Source organism: Schistocerca gregaria, chromosome X (assembly GCF_023897955.1).
Source record: "Schistocerca gregaria isolate iqSchGreg1 chromosome X, iqSchGreg1.2, whole genome shotgun sequence".
Lineage (NCBI taxonomy): Eukaryota > Metazoa > Arthropoda > Insecta > Orthoptera > Acrididae > Schistocerca > Schistocerca gregaria.
The window spans coordinates 821,464,601-821,479,512 of NC_064931.1; the positions used below are offsets into that span (position 1 = coordinate 821,464,601).

The 14,912-nt window shown below is 47.8% G+C and overlaps 1 protein-coding gene across 2 annotated transcripts in view; it reads left to right on the top strand.

Moving 5' to 3' along the window:
• Positions 1–14,912, top strand: part of LOC126298372 (ceramide synthase 6) — a 118,548-nt gene that overhangs the window by 72,709 nt on the left and 30,927 nt on the right. For both annotated transcript variants that reach the window (XM_049989679.1, XM_049989678.1), the window contains exon 4: positions 5,816–5,924. In XM_049989679.1, coding sequence (XP_049845636.1) covers positions 5,816–5,924 — 109 coding nt within the window. The remainder of the gene's footprint in view (positions 1–5,815; positions 5,925–14,912) is intronic.

Genomic DNA, 14,912 nt, shown 5'->3' on the forward strand with positions numbered 1-14,912 from the left:
AAGTCAAACCAAGTACCGAAGCTGCTGGGGTGCGAGGTCTTAGGTGACTACCCTGTTGTGACCGAATTGCATAACACCCTTAACTTTTGTCAAATGCATGGTTACTTGCTCCTATATAATGGAGATGGACCCTGAGAAGTTACGTGAAAATTGGAAAATTGTGGGTGTCACGGAACTACATAACTATAGGAGGCGAGTCAATAGCACATTGAAAAAAACTGAAACATTTATTCGATCTTTCAGCTCTCCGGAGCTACCTCAACATATTCTTGTAGGCTATATCCGTCGTAAAGTTCGACTGTTTGTTCCCAATCCAATACGATACTTCAGACGTCAAAAGATTTGGTGGTACTACTATGGCATGTAACAAGAGGGTAGTGTGTGGAAATCTTAGTCTCAGCTCATGAATCAGTTGATTCTTGTACACTTCCTGTGAAGTGTATAAACTGGTCTGTGGATCACCCAGTATGCAAAAGGAAGTGTGGAGTTTATAACGAGGAAAGGAAAATTCAGGAATTGAAAGCTAAGAGATGCACACCCTATGGTGAAGTTAAAAAGTTTTGAAGTTTATGTAACCTCCGATGTTTACTACTTCTGCATTGGCGTTTAAGAAGCCAGTCGCCGAGTGTGATGCTTCCACATAAACCCAGACAACAGTCTCAAGTAAGACTACGTGCGCTTGTCAATATACTTGTGGGTGAGGGGGCTACACTTAAACCCGAAATCATTTTGAAGCCATTGACGAGGCACTTGAAACCTCAGCCACATACTGATGCACACCATCAAATACCCACTAAAAGCCGCCCTCTCTATGTACGCAAGCAGCTCCTCCCATAAGTAAGGAAGAACGTTACACAAAAAGTGTCTTAAAATCAAAGAAAGTGGCAGCTAAACCTTCCGCTCGGCAAGCGCTCTCCTTTTCAAGATGGTGGTTTTATTGTCGAGTATATTGATATCCACATGGAAAAACCGGAAAGCTGGGCACCGCCTAACGTCCCCTCTGACCTCTCAGATAAATCGCTGCTACCAAGGATGAACAAGGACCACCACCATTGATTAATGGTTCCCTCAGGGATTACTGTGTTGGAGTGGAATTAAATGGATACCGATCGCATTTGGAAGAATTACAGCTCCTGACCAAGAAGAGACTATTATGCATATGCTATAAAACAACTCATTTCAAAGCCGCCGCCAGAACTGCATTAAGGGGCTACCACTCCTACAGGAACGACAATGTTACTGAAGACAGGGCTAAGAGTGGAGTGGCTGTTTCCGTCAATTACAGAGGCCATTCCTTTCCTGTCCCTCTTACCTCGTTTATACAAGCAGTTGCAGTGGAAATTCATACCAGTTAAACCCACAGTTTGTTCTTTATATCTTTTACCTCATGATCCGCTGGATGCAGATACACTGACGTAACTTTCCCTCCTCGAAGAGGAGGGGGGCACACTGTAAACTCTGGTCAGATGTCACTCTTCACCGTTTACCTTTGTTTTTGCTCCCCAGCTAATGCAGACTTTATTCAGTGGGAAATGGTCATAGATTTGTATTCCGGTCACCAGTTTCTGGGGCCGGCCGCGGTGGTCTCGCGGTTCTAGGCGCGCAGTCCGGAACCGTGCGACTGCTACGGTCACAGGTTCGAATCCTGCCTCGGGCATGGATGTGTGTGATGTCCTTAGGTTAGTTAGGTTTAAGTAGTTCTAAGTTCTAGGGGACTGATGACCACAGCAGTTGAGTCCCATAGTGCTCAGAGCCATTTTTGAACCAGTTTCTGGTGTGGCTTCATCTGCTGACTCATACGGTGGATGACAGGAGACTGCGAAGATGAATTGTTCAAAGGGAAATTGACTGCAATATAGTCAGCAAGCCATTTTCGAACGACAGGATTGTGCCCACATGATGGACCATATCACTTGTGATATCCAGTGAGCTCCTACAGATTCCATTCCCCAGTGTGGCAACCACCTCAGACAACAGCCTATCCTTGGTCGAATGACGAATGTTGCCCGGCAAACTGTATAGACCTACAGGAAAACTTTGTGCCTTCAGATCTGTGAGAGATTGAGCAAGGAGAGTGACAACAGAAAAGGAACTCCGGGAAGCAATTCATGACTTCCATTGATCGGTCCACTTCCACTGCATAAGGCGAGGGCAGTATCTATGTAGCTGTACAGCATATAGCGGCAGCCATTCTTTGCCAGCCAACGAAGCCATTCCCTCTTCCTCGGGATTCCCCCTTCAGAAAACGGCTCCTTGGTGGACCCCAGATGTCACTGCGGCAATTAGAGATCGTAGGTGGGCTCTCGAACACCATAAGCGGCACCCTTCACTGGTGCACGTCATTTCCTTTAGATGGCTCCGTGCCCGCGTCCGCTACCTCATAAAACTACGAATGCAAGAATTCTGGGAACGGTACGTTTCCATCGTTGGATCACGTCTCTCTACATCACAGGATCAATCTTTTACTACCCGCCACCTGGAACCGTACTGAAGTTAATGCGGATGAGCAAGAGGGGCAAATCGGTAATGTTCGGGTACAGTATATCAGTAGTTTCCTCCATGGCAGTGTCACGTCGCTTAAATATCTGGGCGTAATGTTGCAAAGCGATATGAAATGGAACGAACATGGGAGGACTGTGGTAGAAAGGCGAATGATCGACTTCGCTTTATTGAAAAATTTTAGGAAAGTGTGGTTCATTTGTAAAAGAGACAGCATATAGGACGCTACTGCGACCTATTCGTTAAGTGCTGGTAATGTGTGTGGGATCCGTACCAGGTTGGATTGAAGGGGCACATCGCAGCAATTCAGAGGCGGGCTGCTAAATTTGTTATTGGTAGGTGAGAACAACACGCAAGTGTTACGTGCTTGCTTCGTAAACTCGATTGGGAATCCCTGAAGGGAAGGCGACGTTCTTTTTGAGGAGCACTATGGAGAAAATTCAGAGAAGTGGCATTTGAACCTGACTGCAGAACGATTCTACTGCCTCCAACGTACATTGCGCATAAGGACCACGATGATAAGGTACGAGAAATTAGTGCTTATATCGAGTCATATAGATAGCCATTTATCCCTCGGTGTGTTTGCGAATGGAACAGGAAAGAAAATGACTGGTAGTGGTACGGATACCTCCCGCCGCGAGTCGTACGGTGGATTGCGTGGTATTTATATAGATGTAAATGCAGGTGGTGTAGTTTCGTGTCTAGTTAAGGTTGGTTAAACCCTTACGGTATTTCCCATACTGTGTGTCACTCTTCTCCCTAGAATTGTTGGAATGTCGCTTGCATTGGCTCTGAGTCGCACTTCACTGAGTACCAAACACTTGTAAAACTCACTCACAGCCAAAGATCAAACACTTCGCTCCTCCTTTGACGCTGTTTTATTTTCATATTTTGTTGCGATATGCTATTTTAATTGTCTGTTTCAACATTTGTAATGCCGCTCCCATGGCTTCTATGTGCTTCGTTCTTTCGGATAGAATACGGATTGATATTGAAGCCTTTCCATTAAATGTGAAAGATCATCGTGAAGCTCCTATCTTCCACAATGTGTGAAAATGCGTATTAGTTTCTTCTAACCACATCTGTCGGTTGCGTTGCTCTAGCAAAGCTTTTTGTTCGTAACTTCGATCTCTACCAATCCAGTACTTGGCCCTGCGATCTTGTCTCACCAAGAAAACCGGAAAAAGATTAAACAGAATTCCTCTCCCACCCACGGGAACGCACTTAAGATTCTTGTGGTCTTTCCGTACTTGAAAAGTAACTTTGTGTATCACGAAGGATCACTACTAACCTGGCTTCAGTAACACTTTAAAACAGCAATTCCGCCATACACAGTCCTCGAGTTGTCACTTTAACTCCACGAGGGCTGCTGACTTCCTATTTCGCGAGCTCCCAAAAAACATTCTCCGAATTTAACATCCGTGGCACCCAGGCAGTTTCGTTGGCAATTTTCCTCTCGCTCTAATAACCCCTGCAAAATGCTCTTCCTACAAGGGCGTTTCAAAAGTTTATTTTCAACAGATGTAGAGGAACAACTGGTATCTTGGGAAAATGACTCGCCGTGTGGTCAGCTCGTGTGTTAATCTCGCCTTGCCCATGGATGGAGATTTCAAATGTGACTCTTTGTATATATCATTTCATACACCGTACGACAATCTCGACTGGAGTACACCTGTCGAAATTTTGAGTGTAGCAGAGGTGAAGGTTACCTACAACTTGTACAGATATCAAATTGCAGTTATGAGTCTAAGGACATGAAAGAGAAGCAGTTGTTGAGAAGGGACTGACAGTGTTGTAATCTGTCCCCACGTTAATGTGTACATTATGTAAGCATTGAAGGAAACCCAACGAGAAGTATGGAAAGAGTATTAACTAAAATGTTGAGCTTCTGCCGATGACACTCTGATTCTGTCAGAGGCGGCAAAGGACTTGGGAGAGCAGTTGAATGGAATGGATAGTGTCTTGAAAAGTGTTTGAGATGAACATTAACAAAAGTAAAATAAAGGGTCTGTAATATAGTAAAATTAAACCAGGTGATGCTCCAGGAATCAGGAAATGCCACTAAAAGTAGTACACGAGTTTTTCTGTTTGCGTAGCAAAATGACTGACGATGGTCGAAGTACAGAGGATATAAAATGTAGGCTTAGCAATAAGAAGAAAATCATTTCAGAAACAGAGGAATTTGATAGCATCTAATATAAATGTGAATGTGCGAAGCCCTAAAAGTGTGCGCCTGTAATGTAGCCTTAACCTTGTACGGAATTGAAGCGTGAGCAATAAATAGCTCAGATAATAATCACTCGGGCCATTCTTCTTGGCTGTTATAATTCAAATATTAGTTAATTTTGCTCGACTGTCTCAGCAATTGGCATCGTGTACTTAGTAGCTCTAGTCGATACTAGACAAACTGAAATAACTCCATATTTTATAATTTTTTAGAAATAAGTTATTAATCTGTCAACAAATTCCAGTTAACCTTTTGCCCCTGTTTCTGCTTGCACGTCTTGGTGAATCCGATTGTACTTTCTGATACACGTTCCACGTGTCGCTGAAAATTATCACTCGTTCCATCTTGGGTTTCAACTAGCTATCGTGATGGTTTCTAGTATTTCGTGAGGGTGACTGCATTTCTGGTGGAGGTGCATTTTGGGACTTGACTGCTGATCCTTAACTACTATTATTTTGATATTCTCGCTTCCCAAATTTGATGTCAAGTTTGTTTTTCAGACGGGAGTTTCCCTTTATGAGCATTTTCGTCACATTTAAATAATTTTTAAAAAAAGGTCGGTAGATATCAAGCGTACTCTACCGACCAAGTGACCATATCCAGATAGTAGTGCGAGACACCTAAACAGAACTATCCTACAGACCTCACGTTTCGTTGTAGTTATATTTTTTCCAGAAACGCAAAACGGAAAAAAAATTGTTACGGGTTGTGGATTGATCACGAGGATGGTGCGGTATTTACTTTGTGTGTTGAGTAATTGATTCCAAAAAGAAGCAAATGCTCTCTCCAGTGGGGGCAGCTGGAGGCGTACTTCAAAGTTGATGTACACAGGACAGTAAGATTCTTGTGGGCAAAGTATCTAAATTGGACCACAGATTCCACCGTGAAATTCTGGCGGCCCTTCGTGGCCCCCTTCCCCTCCCCTTCTCTGCGTCCCCGTCTAATGTCCAGTCCTAAATTAGTTTCACATCTCTGGTATTTTCTGCTGAAGATCTTACATTGAATTCGGTGTGCAGTGCTTGATCACAGAAGACTCAGTGTTTGTTGTGTGTAAGAGTGGAAGTAACTAAAGTTCTCTTTTTTTTCTAGTTGGCGCTGGCTGTACTATACATATTCCTTTATCTATGGAATCTACTGCCTGTGGGATAAGCCATGGCTGTGGGACATAAACGAGTGCTGGTACACCTACCCTTACCAGGTTTGTACGTTCTCATTTAAGTCGTTGGCTGCACTGTCTTTCGTCTCGCTGCTTTCGCCACACTCTCTCCGCTTCACAGTTAAGCTGCTTTTTAGGGGCACTCACTAAATAGCTTGCAGGTAGCTGTAAGTTGTTGGCACAAGAGTGCTTGGTTACGCGAAGTACCAACGACCTCAAAATCGTCTTCCTGGAGATAATTTTGCCCCAGACTCTGGTTCACGTTACCATTTGTTGAACACGTGACATACGCAGTGATAAATGCATCCGAATAAAATGGTCTTTTTAAATGTGCGCGCGGAATTGCAACTAAATTCAACATTAAACACGAGGGCTTGTGGACTGTATGTGGCAAATAGCCAGAGTATGATGTGACATTTGTGAAAGTAAAAATTAGAAGCGTTCGAAATGCTTGCATTATCGATTAAAATGAAGTTCTAAAATCTCAGAGGAGTGGTGTGTCTGCACAAGACATTTACGAGCCAGATGTTGCTTTGTTTGCCATAGCAGACAGCATTTTCGTCTTTTGAGTGTTATTTCTTTTATGAGTACATTTATTGTCTCCATTTTATTCCTGCGCGAAATCAATTTTCGGATCCAACGCCCCCCTGCGAGTTCGGGAGTTAGAATAGGCCCAAGGTATTCCTGTCTACCGTAAGAGGAGACTAAAAGGAGTCTCTCACGTTTCGGCCTTTATGTGATGTTCCCCTGCAGGGTTTGACCTCCATTTTTGAAAATTTTCGCGAAGAGCGAGCCAATTGGGGAAGGACGCCTTACATGTCGCATAGTGTCCATCATGCGCTGAGACCTATGGCATCCTTTGTCGACGTGGATCTGCACTTCGGATCATTCTCCAGCTGTTTGGCGAGGTCACCCTCCTGGGTGCGTTTTCCTCCATCCTCTGTGCAGTATCTCTTTCTGCACTGTCAACGATAATGAACTTCTTAGCTCGTTTGCACTTCATATCCAACACGATAGCCAGTCCATTGTAGTGGGGCCGCCATGTACGCTGTTGGTCGTAGCGCCCTGACCACACAGGGATCACTCTGCGGTTGCCTGCGCCATTAACTCCCCACGTATGTCAAGGAGTAGAAGTCCGTCACCCTGGGGCATCGGGATTCCCAGCAATGGCCCAATGACCATCCTGTCATGTAGCCTTTGCTGCGGCTGGGTGGCGCCCGTGGGGAGGGCCCCTGGTGGGAGTGGGTGGCATCAAGGCTGATGACATGCCATGAAGCGTAGTACATCATCTCATGCTGGTGGTCAAACACCAGCAGTCTCTAAGCAGTTACGGTCTAACTTAATGCCAAGAAATACGACCACAAATGGCCCCCAGTACCTCATACGTACAAGAGTTGATGGGGAATCTTTCTTGTCAGTGAAACCTCATTTTTTGTGTAGCATCTGGGAGACAAGTTTGGGGAGGTGGAGGGCTTGTCCAAAATGGGATTAGGGTCGGTCTTGATCAAAATAGCATCCTCTGCCCAGTCATGGGCACTACTCGCCTGTGACAAACTAGGTGGCCTTTCTGTTTCCATCACGCCCCAGAAGAGCTTAAATATGGTCCAGGGTATCATATTTCACAGTGACCTTCTTTTGCAGTCTGACGATGAGCTGCACGCCGATTTAGAGTGGCAAGGTGCCCATTTCGTCGGGCGCGTCCACCAGCATCCAAGGGATGATCAGGTTGCCATCGGTGCCTTCATCTTGAACTTAAAGGGTGACTCATTACCCAAGAAGGTCAAGGTGGTGATATACCGCTGTGACTTACAGCCACATATCCCTCCCATGATGCGGATTGGACTGAGTGAAGGTTGGGAATTTGTATGGGCGCTGATAACCGCTCAGTTGAGCGCCCCACAAACCAATCATCATCATCTTCATCATCCCCCACCCCCCAATGCAGTGCTTTGAGTGTTGGAAGTTTGGACACGTCTTCTCGCTGTACTTTCAGCTTCACATTTTGGGATTGTGGATGTCCTTCACATCCCAATACTCACTGTGTCCCGCCTCTTATCTGTGTCAACTGTGGGGAGCACCATTCGCCTTTCTCGCCCGACTGCAGGATTCTCCAGAAAGAAAGACAAATAATGGAGTACAAGACACTGGACTGACATTGAGGCTAAGAGGAAATGACACTATGTCTTGTGCATATGACGTCAACCTACGCCGCCACTGTGACAACGATCCTACCATCTTCCGTTCCGCTGCATACAGTTGGCTCTGAGCCGTCAGACTTCAGCTGCTCCCTTGATGGTGGGAGGCACTTCCTTCTCTGCTGGTCGTGCTTAACCTACTCAGGAGCAACACTCCCCCAACCATCGGGGACATCAGTTCCCACTTGTCATCTTGAGAAGCGTAAGTCTTCTTCGGCTCCTCTCCCCACGAAGGGATCCATTGGGTCACTCCCTTCCCAGGTTCCTACCAGTGGCTGAAGCAACCACAGGTAGCTGGTTGTAGGGCTTCATGGTCATTCTCATTCCCTGAGACTGAATCAGTGAAGCCCTCCCAGCTGGACCAAGCTAAGGAGCAGCGAGAAAAACCTTAAAAAGAAAAGATGCCAAAGAACCAAGGCACTGTGGTGACAACGACACGATGACTACCTACAAGCTCTGTGTCTGAAGATGAGGTGGAGATTCTGGCGTCCGCTGAGGACTTAGAGCTCGCTGAGCCCTCACACACAATCGATGTTGAATGCACGATGACAACAAGTGACCTTGAGGTGTAGACGGTCTCGTTGTGTGTCTCATGCCTTCCCAGTCTCACGATCACGTAATCTTTCAGTGGAATTGCGTCGGTTTTTTCCACCACCTGGTTGAGCTACTGCAACGGTTATGCTTTACACCTGCATTCTGCATTGCCCCCCAGGAAACTTGGTTCCCGGCAGTGCGGACCCCTGCCCTCCACCGCAGCTATAAGGGATATAACAGGAACTGTAGTGATTATAAAAAAGTTTCAGGTTGAGTCTGCATCTGTCAAAACTCGGCCTCTGCCCCGTAAATACAGGTGCCCCCACACATTTCAGTGTGGCACGTGACACATATCCGGCCATTGATCTCTCGGTTTACAGTCCTGGTCATCTCCTATCCATCCACTGGAGAGCACATGACTTATGTATTAGTGACCACTTCCCCATCTTCCTGTCACTCCCACGGTGTAATGCTCATGGATGCCTACCCAGATGGGCTTTAAACAAGGCAGACTGGAAGGGCAGACTCTGAGTCTTCCCCACATGGTGCCATCGATGTTGTTGAGCAGGTCACAACAACAATAGATTCTGAGGCGGAAAACGCGTTCCCTCATTCTTTATGGTGCCCCCGGTGAAAGACAGTCCCTCGGTACTCTCCCACTACGATTCTGGGAGTTAGAATAGGCCCGAGGTATTCCTGCCTGTGGTAAGATGTGACTAAAAGGAGTCTCTCACTTTTTGGCCCTATGAGTTCAGTAATGGCTTACCGCTGTGACATTAAACCATACGTCCCTCCCCCTATGCGGTGCTTAAGTGCTGGAAGTTTGGACACATGTCTTCCCGGTGCACTTCCAGCACCACATGTCAAGACAGTGGACATCCACTGCACCCAGATACCACATGTGCGCCACTTCCCACTTGCATCAACTGTGAAGAGTACTACTCCCCCTGCTCGCCAGACTGCCCAGTACTCCAAAAGGAGCGGAAAATCGTGGAGTAAAAGACTCTGCACTGGTTGACTTACACAGAGGCTAAATGTAAATTCGAAAGATTACACCACATTTGGTTGATGTCAACATGCTGCTGCTACATCACCATCGCCGACCCAAGTGCCAGTGGTTCCTCACTTTGTGCCACGAACAGTGGGCCCTCCTGGTTACCAGGATACATCTGCCCTGTTGGTGGTAGGGGTCAAATCTTCCTCCATTGCTCCCAAAGCACCTACTTCAGGAGCGAGGGCCCCCCCCCCCCCAAATGAAGGGGACATTGTCCCCTCCCCCCTGCCGGAGAAACAACAGCCTCCTCTGGCTCTTCTTGTGTGGAAGGGGTCCCTTGGTGCCCTCTCTCCCAAGGTCTGCACTAATGCTGTGGCGGACACTTGCCCTGTGCCCCTTCAAACCCTTCTTGAACCAGTGGCTGTCAGGATATGGACGACGCAGGAAATAAGGAACCAAAAGCTGCTGGACAAAGAACTTCATGGTCTTCCTCCATGCCTATAGCTGCTTTAGGGAAATCTGCCCATCAAGCAACTAAAGAGAAGCGTGAGAGCAAGCAAACTAAGTAGTAGTTTGCTAAGAAATAATACCCTCTAGTGGCCACAACACCACTACTCCCTATCAATTCTGCATCTGAGGATGCGGTGGAGATCTTAGCATCCCCTGCGTACCTGGATCACACTGATGCCTCATCCACCATAGAAATGGCTACAAATACTCTATCGGTGGCAGCAAGTGACCGTGAGGCATAACCTGCCTCCTTGCTTACTTCGGGCCTTACTAGCCTCACGATAACGTCATCCTCCAGTGGAATTGTGGCAATTTTTTCCACCACCTGGCTGAGCTACGGCAGCTATTAAGCTTTACACCTGCTTTCTGCAGTGCCCTTCAGAAAACCTGGTTCTCAGAAATGTGAACCACTGCCCTCCACAGCTGTAGGGGATATTACATGAACTGTGGTGACTATTATAGTGTGTCAGGTGGAGTTTGTGTCTGTCCTGAACTCAGTATGCTGTGAACCTGTGCCCCTTCAAACCCTTCTTGAACCAGTGGCTGTCAGGATATGGACGACGCAGGAAATAACTGTGTGCAAAATATATCTTCCTCAACATGGTGCACTATCCCTGAATTCATTGGCTGCACTGGTTGAGCAACTCCCTAAATCTGTCATACATTTGGGAGATTTTAACGCTCATAACCCCTTGTGGGATGGCACCATACTTACTGGCTGAGGCAGTGCTCATGGACGTGTACCCAGATGGGCTTTACGCAAGGCATCCTGGGAGCCTTCACCTCTGCTGTCACTGCTGAACCTCCCCCACATGGTGCCATTGATATTGTCGTTGAGCAGGTCACTGCAGTGATTGTTTTTGAGGCAGAAAATGTGATCCCTCATTCGTTAGGGTTCCCCCAGTGAAAGACAGTCCCTTAGAAGTCGCTGAAGCAATTAAGGAGTGTCGGCGAGCTCTACAGTGGTATAAGTGGCGCCCTTCCATGTAGCACGTCATAGACTTTCAACGGCTCCGTGCCAATGTTCGCCTGCTTATCAAATGACGGAAACAAGAGTATTGGGAGAGATCCGTATCTCCAAAACTGAGCTGCATTTTTATGCCACAGTGTTTTTTGGCTTTGGGAGATGGAATGGCATAACAGTGTGTACAACAAACTGTGTGTCATTAAGGAGGCTACGAATGTGTGGAAGTCTTCCATGTGGTCCTCTTGCAGGGAATCAGTTGTCGTCTGCCAACTCCACAATGTCCATATGTGGCTAACGTATGGTTACCTCCTCCATCGCAAGGACACACCTTGACGTCACTGTGGCCCACAAATTACGGTCATCCACCTGCTGGACTGCCCACTTTCAGCCGCTCTGCAGCGGACTTTTAACTTTCCTGCAGACTTTTAACTTTATCAGCATGCTACCTTCAGTGTTGGGCGACAATGCCTCAAAAACAGTTTTAGTTTACGTTTTATTCATGAGGGTGTGTCTTATCATTTGATCTAAGTTTTAGCGCATGTCCTTTGTTCCTCTGTGTCCTCCATGCTATTACTTTTAGGATGGAAGTTTTAATGTGTTGCAGAGTTCTAATCTCATGGTCAGCCAGCTATGGTATTTTGCTCTCTTGTTTTGATCTCTTCTTCGTGTTTCTTGCATCTCTCTGTGGCTTTCTCGTCCGATTTTGTCCATTTTAGTGTTTGTTGCCCTTGTCATTCTTATGGTTTTCTCCTTTCTTCCAGCTGTGTTTTGTATGCCTCGATTATTTTATTCCCACCCTTGTGGAATTATTTTCATCAAAACGAGCGACTGATGACCTAGCAGTTTGCTCCCCTCCTCCTCCTCCTCCTCCTCCTCCTCCTACAAGCAAACCAACCCAGCGGACCCAATATTCGGGTTTTCTTTTTCATGTATGTAACTCTTGCCTCAGTTCTAATGCCATAACCTAGACTATAATATCAATACAAGTACCCTCCTGAATCATCATTTGACATAATATTGAGAACTTTGCTACTCGGTAGAATTGTAGCGTTCTGTGTGAACAGTAACTCATAGTGCCACTGCTGTACGTTACGAGCCATGACTGCACTTAAGTTGCATGCATAGATTATAAACAATATAGGCCATGGTCGCCTGTATCTCTGCCGTGTTGAGGTTTGAATCTGAGTAGTACCAAAGTCAGGTGATTTGGGCCAGTAAACAGAATTTCTGTACCAAGCGAGGTGGTGCAGTGGTTAGCACACTGGACTCGCGCCCCCTGCGGGTTCGGGGGTTAGAATAACCCCGCGGTATTCCTGCCTGTCGTAAGAGGCGACTAAAAGGAGTCTCAAACTTTTCGGCCTTATATGATGGTCCCCTGTTGGGTTTGACCTCCAACTCTCAAAATTTTCCGAAGAGCGGGCCGATTGGGGAAGGGCGCCTTACTTGGTGCATTGTGTCCATCTTGCGATCAGACCTTTCGCCAGCTTATACACCGTTGAACTGCAGTCCTGTCCGCTCTCCATCTCTTGGGCATGACCCTTTTTCTGCATGCAGATAACACCTTGCACTGTGCAGTGCCTCTTTCTGCACCGACGGCGACCATGGACCACATGTTACCTAACATCCAGCGCGGTAGCCAGTTTAGAGTGCCGAGGTGTACATTTCGTCCGGCGCGTTCATCGGGGTCCGAAGGAAAATCAGATTGCTACCGGTGCCTTCATCTTGGCCTTCGAAGGGAATACATTACTGGAAAAAGTCAAGGTGATGGTCTACCGATGTGATGTTAAGCCCTATATCCCTCCCCCGATGCGGTGCTTTAAGTTCTGGAAGTTCGGCCATATGTCTTCTCGCTGCACTTCCAGCCTCACATGTCGAGATTGCGGACGCCCATCACATCCCAATAATCAATGTGCCCTGCCTCCCATCTGTGTCAACTGCGGGGAGCACCATTCACCTTGCTCGCCAGACTGCCGAATTTTCCAGAAAGAGCGTAAAATCGTGGAATACAAGACCCTGGACCGACTAACCTATACTGAGGCCAAGAGGAAATACGACCGAATCCATCCCGTGAGAATGACATCTTCCTATGCTGCTGCTACAACACCTATGCTAGCCCCGTCTGTTTCTCCAATTGTGGCCGGATCGACGAATAGTACAACTCCTCCTGCCCCCTCGCCAGTGGGGGGCTCTACCCACCGGGTTGCTCCTGCGCCACCTACCTCAGGAGCTACACCATCCCACCCATCGAGGACATCTGTCCCCACTTCTAAGCCGGAGAAGTGTCCAACTTCTTCGGCTTCTCACGCTCGCAAGGGGTCCCTTGGGTCCCTCCCTTCCCAGGCTTCCGCCAGCGAGAAGCCTGACGACCGACAATGCCGTAAGTGCCCGCAATCAGCTGGTCGTAGAGCTTCACGATCCTCCTTCGTCCCGGAGACTGAATCGGTGAAGCCATCCCAGCCGGTGCGACCCAAGGAACGGCGTGAGAAACCCAAGAAGAGCTCTCAGCCCAAGGAACTCGCAGTGGCAGCCATCCCACCGTAATCTTCCAGCTCTGCGTCTGAGGATGCGGTGGAGATTCTGGCGTCCGCTGAGGACCTCCATCTCGCCGGTCCATCAGACGCCATGGAAAGCACTATCACAGGTGCTAAATCGGAGGCAGCAGGTGACCCAGCGGTGTAATCTCCCTTCCCAGTCCCGTCAAGCCTTTCTCAGCCATGGACAACACCAGCCTACAGTGGAACTGCAGCGGTTTCTTCCACCATCTAGCTGAGCTCCGCCAACTTATCAGCCTTCACCCTTTCCTCTGCATTGCTCTGCAGGAAACTTGGTTTCCGGCAATGCGAATTCCCGCCCTCCATGGCTATCGGGGTTATTATAAGAACCGGGCAGCTTATGAAAGGGTGTCTGGTGGCGTCTGCATCTATGTCCTGAACTGTCTTCACAGCGAGTCTGTACCTCTCCACACACCTTTAGAGGCTGTCGCTGTTCGGGTGTGGACGCCACAGGTTGTTACCGTCTGCAGTCTTTACCTTCCACCGGATGGTGATGTCGCGCAGCATGTCCTGGCTGCTCTGATAGCTCAGTTGCCTCCACCTTTCCTGTTACTGGGCGACTTTAACGCCCATAACCATCTGTGGGGTGGGTCAGTGGCAACAGGTCGAGGCGCCATTGTTGAGCATTTATTGGCGCAGCTCGATCTCTCGATCTTAAATGATGGTGCCTTCACACACTTCAGTGTGGTGCATGGCACATACTCCGCGATTGACCTTTCCATCTGTAGCCCTAGCGTCTTGCCGTCTGTCCAATGGAGAGTGCATGGCGACCTGTGTGGTAGTGACCACTTTCCAATCTTTCTGTCACTGCCACAGCGTCAGTCTTCTGGGCGCCCTAGCAAATGGGCTTTGAATCAGGCTGGGAGCGGTATGTGTCCACCATTGGCCTCCATGTCACTCCATCGCAGGTCTGGGCCAAGATTCGCCGCCTCTATGGCTATCGGACCCCTGTCAGCATCCCTGCGCTCTCACTGAATGGATCAGTTTGTACTGACTCCGACGTCATTGCAAACCGCTTGGCAGAGCACTTTGCTATGACTTCTGCTTCTGCCAACTACCCCTTGGGCTTCCACTCCATTAAGGAGCGGATAGAACGTCGGAGTCTTTCTTTTCGCACTCACCATCCTGAATTGTACAATGTTCCATTCAGTGAGTGGGAATTTCGAAGTGCCCTCGCCGCTTGTCCTGATACCGCTTCTGGGCCAGATAGCATCCACTGTCAGATGCTGAAACACCTTTCAGTGCACTGCCAGCGACGCCTCCTCGATCTTTACAACC